The sequence below is a fragment of the Rhinatrema bivittatum genome, chromosome 2 (genome assembly GCF_901001135.1).
Source record: "Rhinatrema bivittatum chromosome 2, aRhiBiv1.1, whole genome shotgun sequence".
Taxonomy (NCBI): domain Eukaryota; kingdom Metazoa; phylum Chordata; class Amphibia; order Gymnophiona; family Rhinatrematidae; genus Rhinatrema; species Rhinatrema bivittatum.
The window spans coordinates 812,871,140-812,898,723 of record NC_042616.1 but is presented as its reverse complement, the minus strand read 5'-3'; the positions used below and the strand labels follow the sequence as shown (position 1 = coordinate 812,898,723).

The 27,584-nt window shown below is 48.2% G+C and overlaps 1 protein-coding gene across 6 annotated transcripts in view; it reads left to right on the top strand.

Moving 5' to 3' along the window:
* MFSD3 (major facilitator superfamily domain containing 3) overlaps window positions 1-27,584 on the top strand; it is a 113,492-nt gene that overhangs the window by 27,464 nt on the left and 58,444 nt on the right. For all 6 annotated transcript variants that reach the window (XR_003854966.1, XM_029592242.1, XM_029592245.1 and 3 more), the window contains 2 exons: window positions 17,372-18,103; window positions 21,480-21,627. Coding sequence is in view for 5 of the 6 variants with exons in the window: in XM_029592242.1 (XP_029448102.1) it covers window positions 17,428-18,103; window positions 21,480-21,627 (824 nt within the window). In the remaining variant the exon portion in view is untranslated. The remainder of the gene's footprint in view (window positions 1-17,371; window positions 18,104-21,479; window positions 21,628-27,584) is intronic.

Below are 27,584 nucleotides of genomic sequence, written 5' to 3'. Positions count from 1 at the left end.
GTCAGGCTAACTGTTCTGTAGTTTCCCAGATCGCCCCTGGAGCCCTTTTTAAATATTGGGGTTACATTTGCTATCCTCCAGTCTTCAGGTAAAATGGATGATTTTAATGATAGGTTACAGATTTTTACTAATAGGTCTGAAATTTCATTTTTTAGTTCCTTCAGAACTCTGGGGTGTATACCATCCGGTCCAGGTGATTTACTACTCTTCAGTTTTTCAATCAGGCCTACCACATCTTCTAGGTTCACCGTGATTTGATTCAGTCGATCTGAATCAAATCACCAGATCATTAAGTCCCTCGGTGAGAATGCGGTACATCGCCTGCCCGAGGACCGTCCACAATCCTCGAGATCATTTATTCTCACAGGACAAGCAGAATGGTAGTCCTCACATATGGGTGACATCATCAGGATGGAGCCCAATCACGGAAAACTTCTGTCAAAGTTTCCAGAACTTTGACTGGCCCCTACTGGGCATGCCCAGCATGGCACTAACCCTGCAGCCAGCAGGGGTCCCCCTTCAGTCCTCTAACTTTTCTCAGGCCGCGGTACTCTGGTAAGCTTTTCACCGTTTTTTGTCTATTACCGTCGAGTTTGGCCCTCGCGGCCTACTGGCCGTCGACCGTACCACGGCTCGATTTTTTCTATGGCCATGGCGTCGGGTTTTCATCGGTGCCCGGACTGTACTGGCACCACGTCCATCACAGACCCTCATGGAGTCTGTGTAATGTGTTTAGGCCGTGAGCATGATGTCCTGACTTGCACTAAATGTGCCCTTATGACACCAAAAGGTCGCAAAGCCAGAATGGAGAAGATGGGACTCCTTTACCGTGCTCACACCCCGACGCCGTCCATCGCATTGACATCATCGGAACCGGCACCGTTGAAGTCACACCACCATCGACAACCGTCCGGTGACTGCCCGCCATCGACGGCTTCACAGCCATCGACTCCTGTTTCTCCCCCTCAAGATCGAGGGGATCGAAGGGAGAAACATCGGCATCGTAAGTCTCGGACCGTCGAGGGAGCGAAATCATCAATCTCGCCACTGTCCGAGCCACCATCGAAGAAGCCCCGTCCAGGAACGGCACCGACCACTCCTGCGACCGGAACATCGAGGCCACCCTCACCCGATCGGGGTTTGGGAGTCGTGATTCTGCCTGTAAAGGTGGTCCCTCCGACTGTGCCTCAGCCTCCCTCTTCCATCACGGAGCCGGAACTGATTGCCCCAGGTCTCCGGGAAGAACTGGACCGGCTGGTCCAGGAGGCCATCGACAAGGCGATGCAATGACTCCAGGTTCCTCTGACACTGGCACCGAGAGTGGAACCGGTCACCGACCCGATTCCAGCAGCACTAGCACCGCTGCTATTCCGGATGGAGGCGCTCATGACTGCCCTTCCACCGGTAATTCCCGGGTCTCCGATGGCCCCGGTGCGCTCCCCGATGACAGCTTCATTGGGAGGAGAAACACCATTTCGCATTCCTCCTTCAGGGGTATTGCCTCAGCCATCGATGCCATGTCATCCCTCGCCACCGATTCATTCATCGGGAGCGATACGCACATCGGCGCCATCGATGCCTTTGATGCCGGCACCGATGCCCCCAGGGCGTCCACGGTGCCCCCAGTGATTCCTTCGATTTTCTCAGAGCCTCAGCCGGGCCCTTCGGTTATCCAACCCCCTTCTCGTCCTACAGGTCAGCCTGCTGATCCTTATGACACCTGGGGTGATGATACTTCCACAGACACCGATGATTTACCTTCACCTCCTTCTCCTACTGAAAGTAGAAAGCGTTCTCCTCCAGAGGACCTCTCTTTCATTAATTTTGTGAAGGAAATGTCAGAATTGGTCCCTTTCCAGCTTCAGACGGAGCAAGATGATAGGCACCAATTGATGGAGCTTCTCCAATTCCTGGATGCCCCTAAAGTGATCACTTCTATTCCCATTCATCAAGTTCTTCTTGACCTCCTCAAAAAGAACTGGGAAAACCCTGGATCCATTGCCCCAGTACACAGGCTGACATTACTTATCTGGTACAGTCAGCCCCTGGCTTTCAAAAATCTCAGCTCGACCACCACTCAGTTGTGGTGGAATCGGCTCAAAAGAAAGCAAAAAGGACAAAACCACAGTCCTCTACCCCTCCTGTCAAGGAACACAAGTTCCTCGACAATATTGGTCGTCGAGTGTTCCAAGGGGCCATGCTCATCTCTAGGATTGCTTCTTACCAGCTCTACATGACCCAATACAACAGGGTCATTTTCAAGCAAATACAGGACTTCTCTGAAACCTTGCCTGACCAATTTCAAGAACATCTTCAAACCCTTGTCAACAAGGGTTTGAGGCAGGAAAGCATGAGATAAGAACAGCTTACGACATCTTCGACACCTCCACTAGAGTGTCTGCAACTGCCATTTTGGCAAGACGCTGGGCCTGGCTCAAGTCTTCTGACCTTCGCCCAGAAGTACAAGACAGGCTGTCTGACCTGCCCTGTATAGGAGATAATCTGTTCGGTGAACAGTTTCAGCAAATAGTGGCTGAATTAAAGGACCATCATGAGACCCTCAAACAGCTCTCATCGGTACCTTCTGACTTCCCTTCTAGACAGCCCTTCAAGAAGGACTCTAAGAAGTCATTCTTCCTCCCAAGGAAGTACTGTCCTCCACCAACAAGGTCCCGAGTTACGAGGCCTTATCAAAAATCTCAGCCTCGCCAGCCCCGGAAGCAAAAGCCACAAGCAGCTCCCTAGCTGGGGCCTGCTTCAGGTTTTTGACTTTCCCATGGAGAGCAGCAGCCTGATTCCTCTGCCAGGCATACCAGTGGGAGATCGATTGTGCCACTTTCACGGCATGTGGCAATCAATCACAACCGACCAATGGGTGCTAGCAATCATTGCTCACGGTTACCACCTGAACTTTCTTGCTCTTCCACCGGAATCACCACCTCTATAAGCGTGGAGAGTAACCGACCACTCTGTCCTTCTGGAGCAGGAGGTTTCCCTTCTTCTCCAGTTAAGAGCAATAGAACCCATCCCTCTTCCGCAACAAAGCCTAGGGTTCTATTCCCGGTACTTTTTGATCCCCAAAAAATCCGGGGGGCTTCGTCCAATTCTGGATCTACGTGCCCTCAACAAGTACCTCTAGGGGGAAAGGTTCAAGATGGTAACCTTGGGCTCGCTTCTACCTCTTCTACAAAGAGGAGACTGGCTCTGCTCTCTGGACCTCCGGGATGCGTACACCCACATTGCGATAGCTCCAGTTCATCGCAAGTACCTCAGGTTTTTAGTAGGCCCAAAGCACTATCCATACCGGGTGCTTCCATTCGGCCTAGCATCGGCACCACGAGTCTTTACCAAATGTCTCGTGGTTGTCACAGCCTTTCTCAGGAAAGAAGGTGTTCACGTCTACCCCTATCTAGATGACTGGTTAATCAGGGCCCCAACTCAGCAAGCTGCTCGATCGTCCCTGGATTTGACCCTACACACTCTAATTTCTCTAGGATTTCTCGTCAGTTACGAGAAATCCTATTTAGTCCCATCTCAAACCTTATCGTTCATTGGGGCAGACTTGGACACCTTACAGGCAAAAGCCTTTCTACCTCAACAACAAGTGCAAACCCTCGTGTCCCTCGCTCATCAGTTGTAGTCTCAGTATACAGCAACAGCTCGACAATTCCTTGTCCTTCTCGGACACATGGCATCCTCAGTCCATCTCACACCAATGGCCCGCCTGGTCATGAGAGTCATGCATTGGACTCTTAGGTCACAATGGATTCAAGCGACTCAGCCTCTGTCAACCATTGTCCACATCACAGACGCACTCCGTCTGTCTCTCGCCCGGTGGAAAGATCAGAACAATCTCCTCCAGGGACTGCCTTTTCACCTGCCAGATCCTCAACTCATTCTCACCACCGACGCTTCCAACCTCGGCTGGGGAGCTCATGTGAACGATCTGCAGTCACAAGGATTTTGGTCTCCAGAGGAAGCCAAACACCAGATAAATTTCCTGGAGCTTCGAGCGATGCGATATGCTCTCAGAGCTTTTCAGGATTTTCCTATCAAATCACGTCATCCTGATTCAGACGGACAACCAGGTGGCCATGTGGTACATCAACAAGCAGGGAGGCACAGGCTCCTTCCTTCTGTGTCAGGAAGCTGCGCAGATTTGGGCGGAAGCGCTCTCCCACTCGATGTAACTCAGGGCCACTTATTTGCCGGGAGTGCACAATGTCTTGGCAGACAAACTGAGTCATGTCTTCCAACTGCACGAGTGGAAGCTCTCAATCCCTCTGTAGCGACCTCTCTCTTCCAGCAATGGGGTCATCCCCAAATAGACCTCTTTGCGTCCCCTCAGAACCACAAGGTGGACAATTACTGCTCCCTCATTCGGAGCGAGCGCTTTCAGCCCAGAGATGCATTCTTCCTCTCATGGGCAGCCGGTCTGCTTTATGCATTCCCTCCACTTCCTCTTCTCTTGAAGACTCTTGTGAAGCTCTCCAAACTTTTCATGTTGGTGACACACTTTTTAGACAAACATAATTTCATGATATGGTAATTCAGTCTACTAGCAAACCAGAGGTTAAACGAACGAAAAGTATTTTGACAATTTATGTATGTTTCCTTAAATATATACATAAATAAAATGTTTCATGACACAACCTATCTCATGAAAACCTTTCATTTATATTAAAAATATATAATATTCCAAGCGCTATTTTCCAAAAAAACAAGCCCAAGCACATGTCAGGCCCCCACACTCATATACCTCTTCTTTTTGATTGTTACCAGTTAAGTGCTTCACTCCCTTCACGGTTCAAGTCTGCCATGCTGCATAACACCTTCCATGATCACCAGACGCTTGCAGTCAGAACTCCTCGTGGCCAGGCCTCATCGGCAGCAGCAGCCAATGACACAGACAGCTGGGCTCAAGTCCTACCCACCATGTCCAAAAAAACGTGATTGACAGCAAAAATCGCCCAATAATAAGCAACCCATGAACTGGAAAAAAAAAAAGTGAATCACTAGAAAAGAAAAGCCCAAACTCATATTGGAGTTGATGGCGCGGTGTGCGACACATCTGCACACTGCAGGCGACACACTAACGTTTGGAAAGCTCTGGTTTACAGTAAGTAAACTTGCTTTTTCCTGGAGGAGAAGTCCATAAACTGATCAACCAAAATGACTTAGGGAATAGCCACTGCTATTACTGGCATTAGTAGTTTGGGATCTATTTAATGTTTGGGTACTTGCCAGGTAGCCTGGATTGGCCACTGTTGGAAACAGGATGCTGGGCTTTGATGGGCCTTGGTCTGATCCAGTATGGCAACTTCTTATGTTCTTATGTACTCTGGCATTATGACATCTCATCTATCAGTTTCTTCTCTTACTGTCAATTGCAGGTTGTTAGTGGTACTTAGCCTTTCCTGGGTATTTATATCTACTTTTCTCACAGGACAAGCAGGATGGTAGTCCTCATATATGGGTGACATCATAGGATGGAGCCCAATCACGGAACACTTTTGTCAAAGTTTCTAGAACTTTGACTGGCACCTACCCAGCATGGCACTATTTATTTATTTATTTATTTATTTATTTATTTATTTATTTAATTATTTAATTAAGGGTTTTTTTATATACCGCTGCACGTTGGGAAACATCACCTCGGTTTACAGAGAACATTAAATTAGCATAAGAACATAAGAAAATGCCATACTGGGTCAGACCAAGGGTCCATCAAGCCCAGCATCCTGTTTCCAACAGTGGCCAATCCAGGCCATAAGAACCTGGCAAGTACCCAAAAACTAAGTCTATTCCATGTAACCATTGCTAATGGCAGTGGCTATTCTCTAAGTGAACTTAATAGCAGGTAATGGACTTCTCCTCCAAGAACTTATCCAATCCTTTTTTAAACACAGCTATACTAACTGCACTAGCCACATTCTCTGGCAACAAATTCCAGAGTTTAATTGTGCGTTGAGTAAAAAAGAACTTTCTCCAATTAGTTTTAAATGTGCCCCATGCTAACTTCATGGAGTGCCCCCTAGTCTTTCTACTATCCGAAAGAGTAAATAACCGATTCACATCTACCCGTTCTAGACCTCTCATGATTTTAAACACCTCTATCATATCCCCCCTCAGTCGTCTCTTCTCCAAGCTGAAAAGTCCTAACCTCTTTAGTCTTTCCTCATAGGGGAGTTGTTCCATTCCCCTTATCATTCTGGTAGCCCTTCTCTGTACCTTCTCCATCACAATTATATCTTTTTTGAGATGCGGCGACCAGAATTGTACACAGTATTCAAGGTGCGGTCTCACCATGGAGCGATACAGAGGCATTATGACATTTTCCGTTGTATTCACCATTCCTTTTCTAATAATTCCCAACATTCTGTTTGCTTTTTTGACTGCCGCAGCACACTGTACCGACGATTTCAATGTGTTATCCACTATGACACCTAGATCTCTTTCTTGGGTTGTAGCACCTAATATGGAACCCAACATTGTGTAATTATAGCATGGGTTATTTTTCCCTATATGCATCACCTTGCACTTATCCACATTAAATTTCATCTGCCATTTGGATGCCCAATTTTCCAGTCTCACAAGGTCTTCCTGCAATTTACCACAATCTGCTTGTGATTTAACTACTCTGAACAATTTTGTGTCATCTGCAAATTTGATTATCTCACTCGTCGTATTTCTTTCCAGATCATTTATAAATATATTGAACAGTAAGGGTCCCAATACAGCTCCCTGAGGCACTCCACTGTCCACTCCCTTCCACTGAGAAAATTGCCCATTTAATCCTACTCTCTGTTTCCTGTCTTTTAGCCAGTTTGCAATCCACGAAAGGACATCGCCACCTATCCCATGACTTTTTACTTTTCCTAGAAGCCTCTCATGAGGAACTTTGTCAAACGCCTTCTGAAAATCCAAGTATACTATATCTACCGGTTCACCTTTATCCACATGTTTATTAACTCCTTCAAAAAAGTGAAGCAGATTTGTGAGGCAAGACTTGCCCTGGGTAAAGCCATGCTGACTTTGTTCCATTAAACCATGTCTTTCTATATATTCTGTGATTTTGATGTTTAGAACACTTTCCACTATTTTTCCTGGCACTGAAGTCAGGCTAACCGGTCTGTAGTTTCCTGGATCGCCCCTGGAGCCCTTTTTAAATATTGGGGTTACATTTGCTATCCCCCAGTCTTCAGGTACAATGGATGATTTTAATGATAAGTTACAAATTTTTACTAATAGGTCTGAAATTTCATTTTTTAGTTCCTTCAGAACTCTGGGGTGTATACCATCCGGTCCAGGTGATTTACTACTCTTCAGTTTGTCAATCAGGCCTACCACATCTTCTAGGTTCACCGTGATTTGATTCAGTCCATCTGAATCATTACCCATGAAAACCTTTTCCATTACGGGTACCTCCCCAACATCCTCTTCAGTAAACACCGAAGCAAAGAAATCATTTAATCTTTCCGCGATGGCCTTATCTTCTCTAAGTGCCCCTTTAACCCCTCGATCATCTAACCACCAAATTTTTATTATACTTCACAACACCAAATTTTTATTATACTTCACAACACCAAATTTTATTATACTTCACAACCACCAAATTTTTATTATACTTCACAACAATATCATATCTGATCATTTTCCTACACACCTATATTTTATATTTTATAATATTATACATATTTATTAATTGATACAGCTGGTTAAAATGCTAATAGTCGTTCTACAATTCCTTCCCTTTCATATCCAAGTTATTTTTCCATGTTTTTTGTAACTTTCTCACATCCAAAAAATTGTTATAATATTTGTTAAGTTTCATACTATATTTGTTGTTGTATTGGGAAATGTTCTTTACTTTGTTACTCTCTGTCTTTACTCACATTGTTAATTGTAAACCGGGTTGATGTGATTCCGATCATGAAACTCGGTATAATAAAAATAATAAATAAATAAATAAATAAATAACTGTCCAACTGACTCTCTCACAGGCTTTCTGCTTCGGATATATTTAAAAATGTTTTTACTGTGAGTTTTTGCCTCTACAGCCAACTTCTTTTCAAATTCTCTCTTAGCCTGTCTTATCAATGTCTTACATTTAACTTGCCAATGTTTATGCTTTATCCTATTTTCTTCTGTTGGATCCTTCTTCCAATTTTTGAATGAAGATCTTTTGGCTAAAATAGCTTCAACAAGCTTTACAATCCACATCAGTTTACAATGAATATTAAATTATTTATTTATTTTATTTATTTAACAGTTTTTTATACCGACCTTCATAGTAAATTACCATATCGGATCGGTTTACAGATTAACAAAAGGGAAAAACAACAAGAGTAACAAATCCACGTAAACGAAAGATAACAATAAGTAGGAATAAGTCAAAAATTACAATCAACAAGGGGAGAGAACTTGGAAGCTTGCAACAAGCTGGAAGGAAGATAGGCCGGTAAAAGAAATTTTACCATAGAAAGTACAAGTTAAAAATTAGCAACAATCTATACGATCTAGCAATTATAGAATTGTACATATCGGATAAAATTAAAAATTATAAACTAATTAACATTATAATACACATTTACAATATTGGAATAAGGAACGGGCGATGGAGATTGCTTGAGAGTCAGGCATTAATATACAGGTTAGAAGATAATACAGGTTAGAAGATAATATTATTCTTTGCAATAGTAAGAGTCTTGCAAGTATATAGGGTGTGTTTGACGATATTGAAAGAAACTGAGTGGTATGGATAGATGTTATTGGATATGTGTTATAGAAGTCATGATTAGCAGGGGAAGTGTTCATAAATTGTAGGCTTGTTTAAACAGCCATGTTTTCAGGTTCTGTTTAAATTTCTTGTAGCAGGGCTCTTGGCGCAGATCTGTGGGCATTTTGTTCCAAATGTTGATTCCAGCAATCGTGAATGATCGTTCTCTCATAGATGCATATTTTATATGTTTGAGCGATGGGATACAAAGTTTAGCTTGGTGTATTTTTCTTATCGGTCTGTCTGATGTATAGAATGTAAAATGATCAGTGAGCCAATGCATATCTTGGTTATATAATGATTTGTGCATAAGAGTAAGAGTTTTGAATAATATCCTCGATGAGATCGGAAGCCAGTGGAGGAATTGTAGAGCTGGAGTGATGTGTTCGTGGCGGTGTGTGTTCATAAGCAAGCGAGCAGCTGCATTTTGTAGCATCTGTAGTGGTTGAAGAGAATTTTTTGGGAGGCCTAGTAAAATGGAATTGCAGTAGTCCAATTTCGATAATATAGTAGCTTGTAGTAGAGTCCGGAAGTCTTGTGGGTGTAGGAGAGATTTGATCCTTTTCAATGTGTGAAGTTTATAGAAACCATTTTTGACGGTGGAGGTAATACATTTTTTTAGGGTTAATTGTTTGTCATTAATAACGCCCAGGCTGCGGACTTCTTGTAAGTTGTGTTGGTCAGGTAGGGATTGTATATTGGGGCTAGAATGTAGGTTTTGTGAAAACATACTAAACCCAGCCAGCAGGGGTCCCCCCCTTCAGTCTACTTTTTTCCGCGCAGCAGTAGCCACGCAGGTTAAGGAGCTCCACAGAGATTCCTGACAGGAATTTTCCTCACGGAATTACTAAAAATTTTCATACCACACAGGGGTGCCTCCTTCGAATTTTTGACTCCATGGTACTCTGGAAAGTTTTTACCTGTTTTCGGTCGATTCCCGTCGAGTTTGGCCCTCGCAGCCTACTGGCCGTTGACCGTACCGCGGCTAAATTTTTCAAAGGCCATAGCATCGGGGTTCTGTCGGTGCCCGGACTGTACTCGCACCATGTCCATAACAGACCCGCATAAAGTCTGTGTAATGTGTCTCAGGTGCGAGCATGATGTCCTGACTTGCACCAAATGTGCCTTAATGACACCAAAAGGTTGTAAGGCTAGAATGGAGAAAATGGAACTTCTCTTCCGTTCTCAAACTCCGCCGTCTATTGCATTGACGTCGTCTGAACCGGCACCGTCCACTTCGCGCCAGTATTGGCCACCGGCCGGTGACCGTCCGGCGTCGACAACTTCTCGGCCTTCAACTATCTCTACTCCCCCTCAGGACCGAGGGGATCATAGAGAAAAACATCGGCATCGACATCGCAAGTCTCAGACCATCGAGGAAGGAAAATCTTCGACCTCGCCATCGTCCGAGCCGCCATCGAAGAAACCCATCCAGAAAAGGCACAGACTCTTTCTGCGACCGGGTCACCGAGGCAACCCTCACCCGGGACGGGTATCGGGAGCCACGACTCCGCCTTTAACTGTGGTCCCTCCGGTTATGCCTCTGCCTCCTTCTTCCCTTCCGGAGCCGGGTCTGCTTGCTCCAGGTGTCCGTGAAGAACTGGACCGGATGGTTCAGGAGGCCATCGATAAGGCGATGCACAGACTCCAAGGTCCCCCGGCGCCGAAATCGGTGCTGGTCGTTGAACCGACCATCGATCCCATTCCGGCAGCATTGGCACCACTGCTCTTGAAGATGGAAGCACTCATAGCTGCTTTTCCACAGATGGATCCTGGGTCACCGATGGCTCCAGTGCCTTCCCCGCTTACCCTGTCATCGGGAGGGGAAACATCGTTCCGCATTCCTCCATCGGGAGTCCTTCCGATGCCTCAACCATCGATGCCTATGCGCCCATCGGTGCCACTGATCCATCCATCGATGCCCTTGATGCCTTCATCGGTGCCTCCAGTACTTCCCTTGATGCCTTCAGATGCTGGACCAGGACCTTCAGGAATACCATCGTCCCGTCCTTCTCAGGTTCCTACAGGGACAGATGCTGATCCCTATGACACCTGGACTGACGATTCATCTCAAGACACCAATGATTTACCATCGCCACCTTCTCCTACTGAAAGTAGGAAGCATTCTCCTCCAGAGGACTTGTCCTTCATAAATTTTGTGAAGGAAATGTCTGAATTGGTTCCCTTCCAATTACAGACTGAGCAAAATGATAGGCACCAAATGATGGAGCTGTTACAATTCCTGGATGCTCCCAAAGAAATAACCTCCATCCCTATTCACCAGGTTCTTTTGAATCTCCTCAAATAGAACTGGGAACACCCTGGTTCTGTTCCTCCAGTCAACAGAAAAGCTGATACCACTTATTTGGTCCAGTCAGCCCCAGGATTCCAGAAACCTCAGCTGGATCACCAATCTGTGGTTGTAGAATCTGCTCAAAAGAAGGCAAAAAGATCAAAACCCCACTCTTCCTTTCCCCCAGGTAAGGAACAGAAATTCCTGGATGCCACTGGCCGGCGTGTCTTCCAGGGATCAATGCTTATCTCTCGGATCGCCTCCTACCAGCTGTATATGACCCAGTACAATAGGGTCTTATTCAAGCAGATACAGGACTTTGCAGAGTCCATGCCTCAGCAATTCCAGGAACAGCTTCAAACCCTGGTACACAAAGGTTTCGAGGCAGGGAAGCATGAAATAAGATCCTCTTACGATATCTTCGACACTGCTTCCAGGGTATCTGCAACTGCTATTTCGGCAGGAAGATGGGCCTGGCTCAAGTCTTCGGACTTGCGCCCTGAAGTACAAGACAGATTATCTGATCTGCCCTGCATAGGAGACAATCTGTTTGGCGAACAGATTCCGTGGATGGTGGCGGAACTCAGGACCATCATGAGACCCTTTGCCAGCTCTCTCTGATGCCGTCTGAGTATTCCTCCAAACAGCCTTTCAGGAAGGATACTAAAAAGTCATTCTTCCGTCCAAAGAAGTCCTATCCACCACCGTCTAGAACTCGTTCCTTGAGACCTTTCCAAAAGGCCCAGTCTTGTCAACCTCGTAAGCAAAAGCCATAAGCAGCTCCTCAGCTGGGCCTTGCTTCTGGCTTTTGACTCCTGCATAGAGAGCAGCAGCCAGTTTCCACTGCCTCAGATACCAGTGGGAGGTCGATTGTACCATTTCAACAACAGGTGGCATACAATCACCTCAGACCAATGGGTCCTTGCCATAATTTCTCAGGGTTATCACCTGAACTTTCTCTTCATCCCACTGGACTCCCCACCTCTACCGATGTGGAGAACATCCGACCACTCACTACTCCTGGAGCAGGGGGTCTCCCTCCTCCTCCAGTCTAGAGCAATAGAGCAAGTGCCCTATTCCCAACAAGGCTTAGGATTCTATTCCCGGTACTTTCTAATCCCCCAAAAATCAGGCGGCATTCGTCCAATTCTGGACCTACGTGCCCTCAACAAGTACCTCCACCGAGAAACGTTCAAGATGGTAACCTTGGATTCCCTCCTTCCTCTTCTGCAAAAAGGAGATTGGCTGCTCTCTCGATCTCCAAGATGCGTACACACACATTGCGATAACTCCATCTCATCGCAGGTTCCTGAGATTTCTGTTAGGCCCCAAGCACTATCAGTAGCGAGTGCTACCATTCAGCCTGGCATCTGCACCACAAGTCTTCACCAAGTGCCTCGTAGTAGTAGCAGCCTTCCTCAGGACTCAAGGTGTTCACGTCAACCCCTATCTAGACGATTGGTTGATCAGGGCTCCCACTCAGCAAGCTGTTCTGTCGTCCCTACGTCTTACTTTACACACTCCGATTTTGCTAGGATTTCTCGTCAACTATGCGAAATCCTTAGTTCAATCTCAAACTTTATCATTCATAGGGGCAGACTTGGACACCTTGCAGGCAAAGGCATTTCTGCCTCGACAGCGAGCTCTCACTCTCATCTCTCTCGCACACCAGCCTACAGTCTTAGCACCGCACGACTGCACGCCACTTCCTCATCCTGCTGGGGCACATGGCGTCCTCAGTGCAGGTTACCCCAATGGCCTGCTTGGCCATGAGAGTCATGCAGTGGACTCTGAGGTCACAATGGACTCAGTCCATCCAACCTCTATCGACCACTGTCCACATCACCGACTCACTCCGTCAGTCTCTAGCCTGGTGTTAAAATCAGATCAATTTCCTCCAAGACCTACCCTTCCAGGCTCCAGACCCTCAAATAATTCTCACCATCGATGCTTCCAACCTCGGCTGGGGAGCCCATGTCGCCGATTTGCAGACACAAGGAGCTTGGTCTCCAGAGGAAGCCAAACACCAAATCAATTTCCTGGAGCTGCGAGCAATCAGATATGCTCTCAGGGTCTTTCAGGATCGCCTTTCCAATCAGGTCATCCTGATTCAGACGGACAACCAGGTGGCCATGTGGTACATCAACAAACAGGAAGGGACGGGCTCCTATCTACTGTGTCAGGAAGCTGCACAGATATGGGCAGAGGCCCGCTACCATTTGATGTACCTCAGGGCCACCTACTTGCCGGGAGTGGACTGTGTTGGCAGACAACCTAAGTCGCGCTTTCCATCCGCCCGAGTGGTCCCTTAACCCCACAGTAGCGGACTCACTATTCCAATGTTGGGGTTATCCTTGTATAGACCTCTTCGTCACCTCAAAACCGCAAACTAGAGAACGTTTGCTCTCTCATTCGCAGCCAACACTCTCAGCCAAGAGATGCGTTCTGCCTCTCATGGGCAACAGGTCTCCTATATGCATTTCCTCCACTTCCACTTCTCTTGAAGACTTTCGTGAAGTTACGTCCAGACAAGGGAAGCATGATCCTGATAGCACCTCACTGGCCTCGCCAAGTGTGGTTTCCAATACTTCAGGATCTCTCCATTCGCAGGCACATTCCCTTGGGAACGGACCAGCTTCTGATCACTCAGAACGACGGGTGCCTGCGCCACCCCAATCTTCAAGCTTTGTCCCTGACGGCCTGGATGCTGAAAGGTTGATTCTTCAGCCACTTAACCTTTCGGAGCCAGTTTCCAGTGTCCTGATTGCTTCACGGAAGCCTTCCACGAGAAAGTCTTACCTCTACAAATGGAACAGGTTTAAGTCATGATGTTCTTCTCAATCCCTTGATCATAAGAACATAAGAAAATGCCATACTGGGTCAGACCAAGGGTCCATCAAGCCCAGCATCCTGTTTCCAACAGTGGCCAATCCAGGCCATAAGAAACTGGCAAGTACCCAAAAACTAAGTCTATTCCATGTTACCATTGCTAATGGCAGTGGCTATTCTCTAAGTGAACTTAATAGCAGGTAATGGACTTCTCCTCCAAGAACTCATCCAATCCTTTTTTAAACACAGCTATACTAACTGCACTAACCACATCCTCTGGCAACAAATTCCAGAGTTTAATTGTGCGTTGAGTAAAAAAGAACTTTCTCCGATTAGTTTTAAATGTGCCCCATGCTAACTTCATGGAGTGCCCCCTAGTCTTTCTACTATCCGGAAGAGTAAATAACCGATTCACATCTACCCGTTCTAGACCTCTCATGATTTTAAACACCTCTATCATATCCCCCCCTCAGTCGTCTCTTCTCCAAGCTGAAAAGTCCTAACCTCTTTAGTCTTTCCTCATAGGGGAGTTGTTCCATTCCCCTTATCATTTTGGTAGCCCTTCTCTGTACCTTCTCCATTGCAATTATATCTTTTTTGAGATGCGGCGACCAGAATTGTACCTGTTCCACCACGAAGTTTCTAGACTATCTCTTGCACTTATCAGAATCAGGTCTAAAAACTTCCTCCATCAGAATGCATGTCAGTGTGGTGGCCGCCTTCCATAAAGGTGTCTGGGACGTTCCTATTTCGGTACAACCCCTCGTAACACGTTTTCTGAAAGGCTTGCTTCACCTCAAGCCTCCACTGCGTCCTCCAACCCCTTCTTGGGAACTCAATCTGGTTTTGGGTCGGCTCATGAAACCACCATTCGAGCCTCTCCAATCCTGTGATCTTCGCTATCTCACATGGAAAGTAATTTTTCTTTTGGCAATCACATCCACTCGCAAAGTTAGTGAGTTACAGGCCCTAGTTACCTATCTGCCTTACACCAAACTTCTGCAGGACCGGGCAGTACTCCGCACTCACCCTAAGTTCTTACCTAAGGTAGTATCGGAGTTTCACATTAATCAATCCATTATACTACCTACCTTCTTTCCCAGGCCCTACTCCAATCCAGGAGAACAGGCTCTGCATACCCTTGATTGTAAACGGGCTCTAGCGTTCTACCTAGACCATACAGCTGCCCACAGGGAAAGCACTCAATTATTTGTTTCTTTCCATTCCATCAAATTGGGGCACACTCTCTCCTCCTGGTTAGCGGACTGCATATCCGTTTGCTATCAGCAAGCAGGCATTCCGCTTCAAGACCGTGTTAAAGCACACTGTCAGGGCCATGGCGACTTCAGTAGCACGCCTACGCTCGGTGCTGCTTCCTGACATCTGCAGGGCTGCTACCTGGAGTTATCTCTATACCTTTACAGACCATTATTGTTTAGACAAGGCCGGAAGACAAGATTCCATCTTCGGCCAATCTGTCTTGCGCAACCTTTTTACAACTTGACGTACCAACACCCTTTCCCTTGCCCGTTAGGGTTCAGGATGCCGTCTATCAAATTCCACCCCAGTCCTTTGCCTATTGCACATCTTAGGTACATTTGGTGCATTTCTCGGACATCCTCAGCTCGGTACTCACCCATATGTGAGGACTACCATCCTGCTTATCCTGTGAGAAAGCAAATGTTGCTTACCTGTATTTATTTATTTAAGAATTTTTTATATACCGGGGCACGTTAAAAACATCACCCCGCTTCACATTGTAACGTAACGTAGCAACAGGCTTTACAATAATTTAGAATAGATAAGCATAGATAAACATTATTTAGCTTTACTATAGATTAGAATAGATAAACATTATGACAACTGTTCAACTTGGGATAGGTGGTTTATCAGGTGTTACGTGATAAACTAATAAGGAGAGTAGAAGAGAAAAGGTGATTGGAATATGGGCGGGTAAGGGGAGGTAATTCTTAGGAGGGTAGAAGAAAAATAGGTTCTTTATTCACAAAGTGACAGGTAAGAGGGCGGATATGGAGGGGTAGGAGGAGGATGGGGCTGTTGAAATGGGAGGAGGAGGATGGGGCTGTTGAAATGGGAAGAGGAGGAGGGGGGGGTGGGAGGAAGGGGGACAGGATGTGGGAGGGGGCGGGGATGAGGGGGGGGGTCATGGTTGTTAAGTTCAGTAGAGGCGTGTCAGTCGGGAGGTAACAGGTGTTCTCACAGGACAGCAGGATGTTAGCCCTCATGAAACCCGCCCGCCACCCTGCAGTGTTGGGTTCGTTTTCTTATTTTATTTTTCGACACTTCTAGTAGCTTTAAACAAGACTGAAGGGGGGACCCCTGCTGGCTGCAGGGTTAGTGCCATGCTGGGCATGCCCAGTAGGTGCCAGTCAAAGTTCTGGAAACTTTGACAAAAGTGTTCCGTGATTGGGCTCCATCCTATGATATCACCTATATGTGAGGACTAACATCCTGCTGTCCTGTGAGAACACCTGTTACAGGTAAGCAACATTTGCTTTTCAAAATGTTGGAATTTCTCCTGTTATATCATCCTAACTGGTTCGAAAAGGGAGAGGCGAAATCCCACAGCTAGCCCAGTACTTTGAGTGAATTGGCTGTTCTGCTCGAGCCCCTCTCTTTGCTGCCTCCTGAACTATGATATTTTTTGCTTGGTCCTCTGTCACTTTTGTTTTGCTTCTTGTTGACTCCTGGTTTCTTGGAGCTTTTCAGCGCAGCACTTGTATATTGATTTATTCCATCTGACTGTCTCTTCCTTTCTGGTTTTTCCTTAATCTTGTTTGCATATCTGTTTCTCTATAGGCCTTTCTTGCTTTTTGATGTTTTTGCTTTTTGTCTAATTTCTTTTTGCTTTCTCACCCTCCTTAAAAATGCACTTGCTGCTTTTAAAGGAGGTTGTGATCCCCCTTTAAAGGACCACAAAAAGGATACTGTAATCCGCCTGTTTCTTCAGATCTGCAGATGGGAGCTGTTGGCCTCAAGAGCTCATGGATTTCAAGTGGAGACAACCTTGGCATGAGACACACAAAGTCCCCTTGACCGGCACGCCGCTCCCTCCCGAATGCCAGCATAGCGAGCAGTTTCACAGTTTACGATATGCGAGATCAGCACGAGATCAGCTTCGCGAATGCCTCCTGGTGCCGGCATCTAGGAGGGGGCGGTGTGCCTGTTTGAGGGGGAGAGGGTATGGCTAGTTCTTAGTAGGGGAGACCCATGCAGTGGAATGGCAGGATTGCTTTTTTGGGGGGAATTTGCTCCAAAAAGCTTGCCCACAAAATCTTTTGTGTGGCCCTCTGAAAGCTATCATATCCTTCAGAGACTGTTAGGGCTACTAGAGGTCTGTGTTGGCTTCAAAGCGACCTACTAATTACTCACTTTCTGCTCTTTGTAATATACACAGGTCATTGTATTCTTCCTTGTTCTTGTAATTTATATGTGGTGTTGGTTTGCAGTGCCAGAGGTTGAACTTTCGGCAGTTGCTCCTGGACACATCACTGCGTGTGGAACAATGAAGTACAAATTGCTTGGGGTCCTGTACTTGGTGCAGGGTATGCCTTATGGATTGCAGTCCAGTTTGTTGCCTATCTACCTGCGGGGTGTGGGCCTCTCCTTTACCCACATCAGTTTGACCAAAGTTCTGTATCTCCCCTGGCTCCTGAAGGTCCTTTGGGCCCCTTTTGTGGATCAGCATTGGACGAAGAGAACCTGGCTCCTCCTGAGTATGTGTGGCCTGGGGATGACCTGCCTGGTCTGCACAGCTCTGTCCCCAGACGAGAACTTCCTGTTACTGGCTATTGTACTGCTGCTGATGAACCTTTTGGCTTCTGTCCAGGACATTGCCGTGGATGGGTTAGCAGTGATCATCCTGAACCGGAAGGAGCTAGGGTATGGGAACACCATCCAGGTGGTGGGGTACAAGCTGGGCTCAGTCCTGGCAGGCGGGGGATTCCTGACTGTCATGCATATCTTTGGGTGGAGCAATCTTTTCCTTCTGTTGGCTACTGTGTACTTCCTAGCCACCCTGTACACTTTGTCAGCACCGGACTTTATGATCACTGCGAACGTCTTTATCACGAAAGTGAAATACAAGAACAAAACCTTGAAGCGTTTGGAAATACTGAAGATGATGTTCCTTGTCCCAGGAACCCTCTGGACCCTTGGTTTTGTCTTAATCTACAAGCTGGGTGAGTATTCCATCCTTTGGGCTGGCAAAGGTAGAGGTGGTATTAAAAAATTAAAAAAAAAAAAGTAAAGTAGTACAACTCAGCTTACAAATAAGGGCATTAGGGATGTGTAAGGTCTACAAATTTGGTTTATAATTTCATTCATTTCAAACGGAACACTCATTTGTAGGTTTGTCTAGAGAGAAACAAATATTTGTTCTTTCGTTCCATTTGTTTTACATTGTTCCCCCATTGACCACACTGAAAAAGAAAAAATGGGCCGGGGACAATGCCCTACACTGTCACCAAGGTCAGGCCCGAGGCTGGGTCCCATCACTAAGACCCAGGACTGGGACAAGTCCTGATGCCTGGGCCTGACCCTGGTCACCAGTGCCTGGGCTTGGGTCTGACTCAGGGCCACCTAAGAGGCTTAAGCCTGACTTTGAGGCTTGTCCCTGGGCGAGGTCCCATCATCTAGACCTAGGTCCAACACCAGGGCTCCTCTGAGGCTGAGGCCTGTCCCTGGTCCTAAGCCTAAGCCTAGGCCCAGGCCCAATGCTGGAGTTTGACCTGATGCCAGGTCCTGTCACTGAGGCATGATGCTGGTGCCCAGCTGAAAAAGGCCCCATCATTGAGTCCTGGGCCCAGGCCCTGTTACCGCCCAGGCCTTCCACCATCTTCTTTCTTCTTCCATCAATGAAAAAGATATCCACCACTCTAGGATGTGCTGCAGTAATGATCGTACAACAGAACTGTGCTGTCCACTCTGGAAGAAGGTGCCACAGTGGTGTCATTGTGGCATGTCCTCAAGGCAGAGGACATCAATTTTAGTAGATGGAGGAAGGCCTGGCCTGGAATTTTTAATCTAGGCTTCAGGACTTGGCCTAGGCCCCAGCTTCGGCAACAGGATCTGGCCTCTGCCAGGCCCTGGCATTGGACCCAGGCTTAGTCCTTGGGCTTAGGACTGGGCCTTGGCAACTGGACCCAGCTTTGGGTCTTGGTGACGGGACTAGACCCAGGCCTGGTCCCGCTGAAGGTCCATTTTGGTAACAGTGAGCCCTATTTGTTAATAGGGCTCACCATTTCCCAAAATCAAAAAATTCACAAATTCTGTTTTCATGAAAAAGATTTTGGTTCTTTTGAAATGAAATGAAAACAGGATCATTTGACCCATTTTTCATTTTCATTTCAAATGACTGCACATCCCTAAAGTGTGTATCTCAAGTTTGCTTTGACCAGAGTTGAACTGCTCAGAGATAGATTTAGCTGTCAGCTTTCCCTAGGCACTGTTGGTTCCATCCCTCCAATCTCTAGTGCTGCTAGCCACGTGTGCCCATGGTCCTCCAGTTTCTCCACCTCCAGTTGCCCCCAAAAATTCCTAGCATGCCTATGTAGAAGTCTGGGCCTGACATTGCTGATGTGACTTAAATCAAGCAGCTTGGTGCTGGCATTTTGATAGTGGCAATGGGATCCGAGGAAGCTGGTTAAGATTATTACAAAACTGGATAGAAAGGCTGTAGGGTGGGGGGAGGGAATGTTAGATTAAGATTGGCATCTTGTATCTTCATCCACCTGGCAAGGAGGAGAATCAAAGAGGAAAAGAATACAAAGTGACTTGGAGAAAGAGCCAGATCCTACAAGCGGCCCAGCTTCTACGGCTGGCAGCTGGGATGCACCCTTAGCAGTACGGATGGGAGTAATGAGGTAGACTGCATGGGCAATTGATCTTTTCTTTGGCACTGCAGTTTCCTCCTCTTTCTTTGGGTTTTCGGCTCCAATCAGGAACAGAATCTAGTGGTGCACAGTGCCAAACATCTTCATTCACAACTCTCTGGAGTAATTTTCCCCTATGTTATATCCTCCTCCCACCTTAGCCCAGTGATTGCAGTACCAGTCCTTGGCTGGGGGCCACACACCAGGGCTCCTTACAGAACCCTACAATTATGAGTCCTAAATGGTCTCCAGGTGTCATCATCGTTGGGATTCCCTTCACCTCCCAGGGGCTGTTTACACTACTTTTATAGCATACCATCCCTCGGCTGACCTGGAGAACAGAAAACCTGAGCAGGAAATCAAATGCAGATCTTCTGCTTGGCAGTGCATGGCACTGCCTCTGGCCTGGAACAATTGGTCTTTATCTGTCATCATGCACTATTTTACTAGGTCACTTGCTGCTGATGGGGCAACCTGAAGGGGTGAGAGGTGATTTTAGGCTTTATTCTCATCCAGTCCTTGGTCCAAGGCTTCCTAAACCTATCCTGGGGACCCCTCAGCTAGTTGGCTTTCCAGGATATCCATAATGAATATGCAGGAGGTAAATTAGCAGGTAAGCGAAGAGACAAAAGATGATCGGTGTAAAAGAAGCCTTTATTGAAACTAGCCTGACTCTGGCCGAGTTTCGCTCTCCCAGGAGCTGCCTCAGGGGCTATTGTCAAATGTTTCTTCAATTACATGAGATTCAGTGAGCAGTCATCACAGTTTCTTAATCTTGAAAGAGCAACTTGGTGTTAAGGGCTCAGTGCTGTAGATATAGTGAACCCCGCTTATATTGTTTTATTCATACGGAGCCACAGGCTGGTACTCCGGCATGATTGTGAATCTGTTGTTATAGGTAAACTCCTCCCCCGTATTTAGATCGTCATTCTTAAACACAGCAGGAGACCAGCTTATTGGATCGGCTTCCGCTTTGTTTTTTGGAGGTAAATTAGCAGACATCGGAGACCCAGTGCGTGCAGATTTATCTCATGGATATTCATTGTGGCTCTCCTGAAAGCCTGACTGACCGGCAGGTCTCTAGGACAGGTTTGGGAAGTCCTGTCTTGGTCTCTTTGCTGGTACCAACCTGTAGTGGCACAGTTAGGGGTCTTTTTTCAAAGGGGATACACACTTAACTTTGAGAGTTGGGTTCCTAAATTGGCCCTTTGGAAAATTCCCTGAGGCCTCACTTGAAGCAACCAAAAAGTGGGTGGTGGTAGGGCAGGGAATTTAGGTGCCAAGCACTGAGTTTCAGCTCTAGGCACCTCACTTAGTTGCCCACATTTAAGGAAAGGATATCAGGCTGTCTAGATTTAGGTGAATATTCAGCCAAAAATGAAAGAGCCTCAATGTGGCTGAAATTTCCCTAAATTTAGGAAGCCAAAATCTGGCCGCCTAAGAGAAGAACTGGGTGTTTTTGGGAAATTGACCCTTAGTATCAGCACTTAATGCCCAGCTGCCCACCCTAGTGCAAGCCTCCCGCCTCAGCACAGGCCAGGGTGTGCAGCCCGATCATAGGTAATGCCAAGAGCTTTACTTAGTGAGGTTTTGGGTCTGCGAGGTCTGTGGGTACAGAAGATCTGCTGGAAGCTGAGAATTTTCTCCCACTTATGCTGTTGATTTTTGTCTCTTTTCTTTGAAGGGGAGCATGGAGCTACAAGTATGTTTCCACTCTTCCTGCTGGACCACGGGATGTCACCTGCGGAACTCGGTTTCTGGAATGGGATGGTAGGAATGACATCTTCCATTGCGGGCTCTACCATGGGAGGCGTTCTTCTGGCACAGAAAAGGTGAAAAATTGCTCAGATGTTGAGCTAAGGGCAGATGGAGCCAGAGAGAGCAAGGGGTCTAAAGTAAGGCTTTGGCAGGGTCATAGAGAGTGTTGGCATTCAGACTAGGAGTACGGGGAGGGAGAATGGGGGCAGGCAGGAATGAAGACCGCTGAGATGTTGTATCCAAGATAAGAGGCAGGGAGAGATCAGAGAGAGTGCTGGTAGCCAAAGGTAAGGGGCAGGAGGAGTTCCTGAACATACCCAGATCAGTCCAGACCAGTGGTTATTCATCCTTTCCAGCAGATGGAGTCAGAGAACAAAACTTTGAGGCACTGCTTCTTAACTGAGAGTGCCACCTGCAGGACCCTCAGTATTTCTCTGACTCCAGCAGATGGTAGAGCTGCACCTGCAGGCTGTTAATTAGTTAAAACAAAAAAAGGAAAGATTTTTTGTTTTATAGTAGTTTTAGGTTCCAGATCACAAATGTTCCCTGAGGTGTTAGGCATCTTCATGGGCCATCCCTCAGGTGGAGCCAGGCCGACGGTGGGGGGGTTGGATACCCCTGACTGAGTTTGTCCGCAGCGTACCAGAAGGTCCGATAGCCAGGGGTTCTGGCTCCCTCTCGGCCTTCTTCCTCTGGACAGGGAAGTAGCCGCTTAATAAAGTTTTTTTTTAAGTTCCTTGTTTAAAAAAACAAACAAACAAAAAAAAACAGAACAGTAGCGTACAAGAAGCAGAAGAGCAGAGCTTAGCAGGAACTTCTGCAGGGAGGGCCTAGTCAGCGGGAGCTGTTGGCCAGGGCCAGGAGGTGTAGGACTGAGCGGCGGTCACCTGGCTGTTAACCCGGGGCTCCAGGGGTTCACGGTCAATTGCAACGCTGGTGCCAGGAGGGAACTGCAGTGCCTCATTCCTTGTGTAGTCCTGTGCTCTGGTGGGGCCGACTGGACTCTAGCGTTCCCGGGAACTCCCCGTAGGGGTTTGCATCCGTTTCCGGCAGTGGCTCAGTGGCCCGAGTTCGGCACATGTTGCTGTGTGGGAGGCCTCGTCGGGGAGTGCCGCGGGACATGATTGGGAGACATTTTGCCAAAAACCTAAAATGGCCGCCTTTCGTGCATGTGGCACGGTGGCAGTGGGTTTGAACTCGCGTTCCCTCTGTCTAGCGTGCGTTTCGAGGCAGGAAGGCCTCTCGAGCCGCGCAGGAAATCACGGCAGGAGGTCAGAAGGGTCTATTCCCATTGCCACCAGGGAGGCATTGCAGGAGACCGCAGGGTCGTCAGGCGATTCTTCCCCTCCCCCCCCCCCGCTCTTTCCCTGGTCAGGCAGGATGCCTCAGAAGGGGGAGGGGGAGGTGGCTGACAGTCCCCCGGGACTGGGGAAAGATGAATTGGGGGATTTTATTCTCCTTCTCCATAAGGCCTACCTGGCTAAGAGAAGTGGAGGAAGAAGGCAGGCAGGGGATTGCCTGCATGCCCCCACAGCTAAAAAGTCTAAAGTGGCTTCTCGAGGGACTGGTGATATTCTTCTGCGCTTGGGTTTGCGCCGTGCGGCTGCAGAGACAGGTACCAGAGACGGTGAGGACTCGGATCAGTACCAATTGGACCCCCTTGATGCAGGAGCTGACTTGGATTCGCTGCCAACCTCTGATGCAGATGGGACAAAAGATGACCCTGATCCCGACGAGTTCCCAGTCCCTGAGGGAGGATGATCAGCGGGTAGTGCGGCTTTTTGAAAGGGATGAACTGCGCCCCCTCATCCCACAGGTGCTAGAGGAATTAGGAGTGAAGGTCACTCAAGAAGTCGGATATCGTGGGTGTTAACCCAGTCCTGGATGGGCTGAGGGGAACCACTATCGCTCTTCCGTTGCCCAAGAAGATCCGAAAGCTGGTGAAAACTGGGAGTGGGACTCCCCTGATGCTGGCCTGAAGATGAGCAAAGTGATGGCCAGCTTTATCCCTTAATGGAGGACTCCCTGGAATTGCTGAGGATCCCGAAGGTGGTCGTGGCCTTCTTGGTGGTAACAAGAAGACTGACGATCCCGGTGGCCGGGCCAGCGGCCCTGAAGGATGTCCTGGATCATAAGCTGGAGGTGCAACTCAAACGGATATTTGAGATTTCAGCATTGAGTCTCCGGGCAGCTGTCTGTGCCAGTTTAATGCAAAAGGCCTGTCTATGTTGGATTCAGAAGGGCCCGAAGTCCACAGCAGACTGCGGCACGTAGCAGGCCGCGCGTCTGAAGGCAGGTTTAGCCTAGTGGCAGCTGCTTTGTAGGATTTGGTGCGTATGTCTGCTTGCTGCATGGTCTCCTCGGTAGTGGCTTGTAGGCTGCTATAGTTACGTAACTGGTCGGCTGATTTATCATCCAAGGTCCAGCTCTGTAATCTTCTTTTTAAGGAGAAGATGTTATTTGGAGTGGACCTGGATCAGTTGATGAAGGTCCTGGGGGAGTCCAAGGGGAAAGATAGGAAGCCCAGTAAGAAGGTGTTTCCTTCTTGGGCTCGTTTTCGGGATTCCCGTCTGTTTTGTTCTGGCAAGTCCTCATCTGTTTCAGTCTCGAAACAGGGTGGCAGGCACTAACAGTCCTTTCGTGGAGTACGCAGGTCAGGCAGGGCACTGGGAGTGGAAAATCAGCCCAATGAAGCCAGTGGTCCCCTCTCCTCCGTAGAAGCTGTAGAAGGCAGATTCTCCAGCTTCTATGAAGAGTGGGAAAAGATTACCTCGGAGCGTTGGGTGCTGGAGGTGATACGAGAGGGCTACGTTCTAGATTTTTTGTGCCCGCCTTGAGAGACCTTTGAGGAGTCCCATGTGGTCTCTTGCGGGAGGCGGTGTTGGGAACGCTGCAAAGGCTGCTCGCCCTGAAGGCCATTGTTCCTGTCCCTCTGGAGGAGTAGGGTCAGGGAAGTTATTCCGTTTACTTTGTGGTGCAAAAAGGAGGGCTCCTTTCGGCCCATTCTCGATTTGCAGAAGGTGAATTGTTTCCTTCGGGTTCCTCGCTTTCGTATGGAGATGCTGCATACTGTGATGGCAGTGGTCTGCAAAGGAGACTTTCTCGCCTCCTTAGACCTGACGGAAGCGTACTTGTACATCTCCAGTCGACAGGAACATCACAAGTTTCTGTGCTTCAAAGAGTTGAATCAACATTTTCAGTTCAGAGCCCTCCCATTTGCTTGGTGATGGTGCCCCACACATTCACCAAGGTGATGGTGGTGGTGGCTGTGTCTTTTCGCCGGGAGGGAATTTTGGTTCACCCATATCTGGACGATTGGTTGGTTTGAGCGAAGTCCATGGAGGAATGCAAGAAGTCCATCCAAAGAGTGATGTCCACTTTACAGTCTCTCTGTTGGCTATCAATGTGCACGAGAGTCAGTTGGAGTTGACTCAGTCGCTGGTTTACTTAGGGGCCCACTTTGACACTCAGCGAAGCAGGGTTTTCCTGGCAGTGGACCGGGTATCAAAGTTGCAGTCTCAGGTCAAGTGTTGTCTTCATCTGCAGGTGCCCAAAATGTGGGATTTATAGGTCCTGGGGTCCATGGCATTCGCGCACATGAGACCACTGCAACACGTGCTGTTGCAGTGGTCTCATCTTCCCTTGCCTTTACTTCGGGAGTCCAGGTCCAGTCTCTCATGGTGGCTGTTTCGTCCCATGGATCTGGAGCCTCTGGACTGGGTGGTGGTCTCCACAGACGCAAGCCTGTCTGGCTGGGGAGCCATGTGCTTGGGCCAGTCAGTGCAGGGTTTGTGGCGACCGGAAGAGAAGTTCTGGTCCATCAATCATCTTGAGACGAGGGCGGCATGAAGAGTCATGCAGTGGCGTCGGAGGCCTGGAGATTATTTGCCTGGGCGGAGCATCATATCAAAGGCCTAGCCGCATCGCATGTAGCAGGAATAGACAATGTACAAGTAGACTTCCTCAGCAGGCAACAATTGGATCCTGTACAGTGGGAGTTGTCCCTGGAGGCATGGAACCATATCTGTGCGAGGTGTGGCACTCCCCAATTCGACCTTATGGCGACGCGGCTCATCTCGAAGACAGAGAGATTCTTCAGTTGCCGAAAGGAACTTGGTTCGGTGGGCCTTGATGCTCTGGTGTGCCCTTGGCCAACGGGAATTCTTCTGTACATCTTTCCTCCTTGGCCCCTCATAGGTCGGGTCCTCAGGCGCATAGAATCACATCCCGGGACCATGGTTCTAGTGGCACTGGAGTGGCCGCAGAAACCATGGTTTGCAGATCTGATGCGACTTTCAGTGGAAGGTCCTCTCAGTCTGACTCATCTTCCAGACCTGTTGCGTCAGGGTCCCATATTTTCAGATCAGGAGGTCAAATTGGGGAGTGCCACACCTCGCACAGATATGGTTCCATGCCTCCAGGGACAACTCCCACTGTCCAGGATCCAATTGTTGTCTGCTGAGGAAGTCTACTTGCACATTGTCTACTCGGTCTCCCGCAGGATATAGTCTCCGATCGAGGACCACAATTTACTGCTCGATATTGGAAAGCACTTTGCAAACGCTTCAATGTGCAACTTAGTCTTTCGTCTGCGTTCCAACCCCAGAGTAATGGGCAAACGGAACGGACTAACCGGACCTTGAAGACTTTCCTCCGTTCGTTCGTGAATGAACAAGAAGATAACTGGGCCAAGCTACTCCCGTGGACGGAGTTCTCGTATAATAATCACATGCATGCTGCTACTGGAAGTTCGCCTTTCCTCGTCGTCTATGGGAAGCAACTTTGACCGCCCTTGCCTTCGCCTGAACCTAGTGCATTCCCAGCAGTGCAACTTTCAGCTTGCCAGCTTCTTTCCTTATGGACATCTATCCAGGGAAAGATCCATAAAGCCGCCCAGTCCGCCAAGAAATGGGTGGATAGGCATCGTCAGCCAGCACCCATCTTCCTCCCAGGAGACCGCGTCTGGCTTAGTACAAAAAATCTACAGCTACATATTCCGTCTCGAAGACTAGCTCCGAGATTCTGTGAACCTTTTCGAGTCGCCGAACGAGTGGGAGCAGTCTCATACCGATTACTCCTACCCTCCTCCATATGTATACATTACGTGTTCCATGTGTCATTGCTGAAGCCTCTTGTTTTATCCAGATACCAGTCCCGGGCTTCTGAACCATCGGACCCTTCAGTACCGGACGAGGTTACGTATCAAGTCCGTGAGGTCTTGGATGTCCGGTTCCATCAACGCCGCTGGGAGTACCTGCTTGCCTGGGTGGGTTGCGGACCCGAGGATAATTCTTGGGAACCTGCCCGTAACATCCTCGACAAGGACTTATTACGGCAGTTCCATCTGGACCACCCAAGTAAACCCGGACCGGCTAAGAGGGGGCGTAAGAGGGGAGGTACTGTTGCGGTTCTGGCCGCGAGTGCCGCGACCAGACCCTTACCTCCATGCTTCTGGACCTACTCCCGCCTCTGGAGGCCTGGTTTGCGCCCTGTTCGGCGGCTTCCCCGCAGAGGCTGCGCCGCCAGGAAGCTTCTCATGGACGCTCTGCTTCTAGGCGCACACGTCACTTGGACGCTTTTCTAGGCCGTTTCCCGCCAGTGGTGACTCCGCCCAGTTCCTGACGTCAGACGCCGCGGCCTTGATAAGCCGGCCGCGTACACTCAGTCTTTGCCTTGCAATGTGCTTACCTCCTGGTTCCCTGTTGCGTTGTGCCCCGGAGTGAGTTACCTTGCTACTAGCTCCGTTCCTGCTTGCCTGCTACAGTACCTGCTTGGTTCCCGCTTGCCTGCTACAGTTCCTGCCTGGTTCCAGTACCCGAGTCTTGCTACAGTTCCTGCCTGGTTCCAGTACCCGAGCCCTGCTACAGTTCCTGCTTGGTTCCAGAACCCATGCCCTGTTACAGTACGTATCTACTGTCTTAGTCTGGTTCCAGTTCTCAGTCCTGATCAACAACCCGCCTAAGTCCCAGTGGCCGGGCCCCTACGAGCTCCTCCTGGGGGGGCTTCGGCTTCCAAGGGTGAAGCCGCCTAA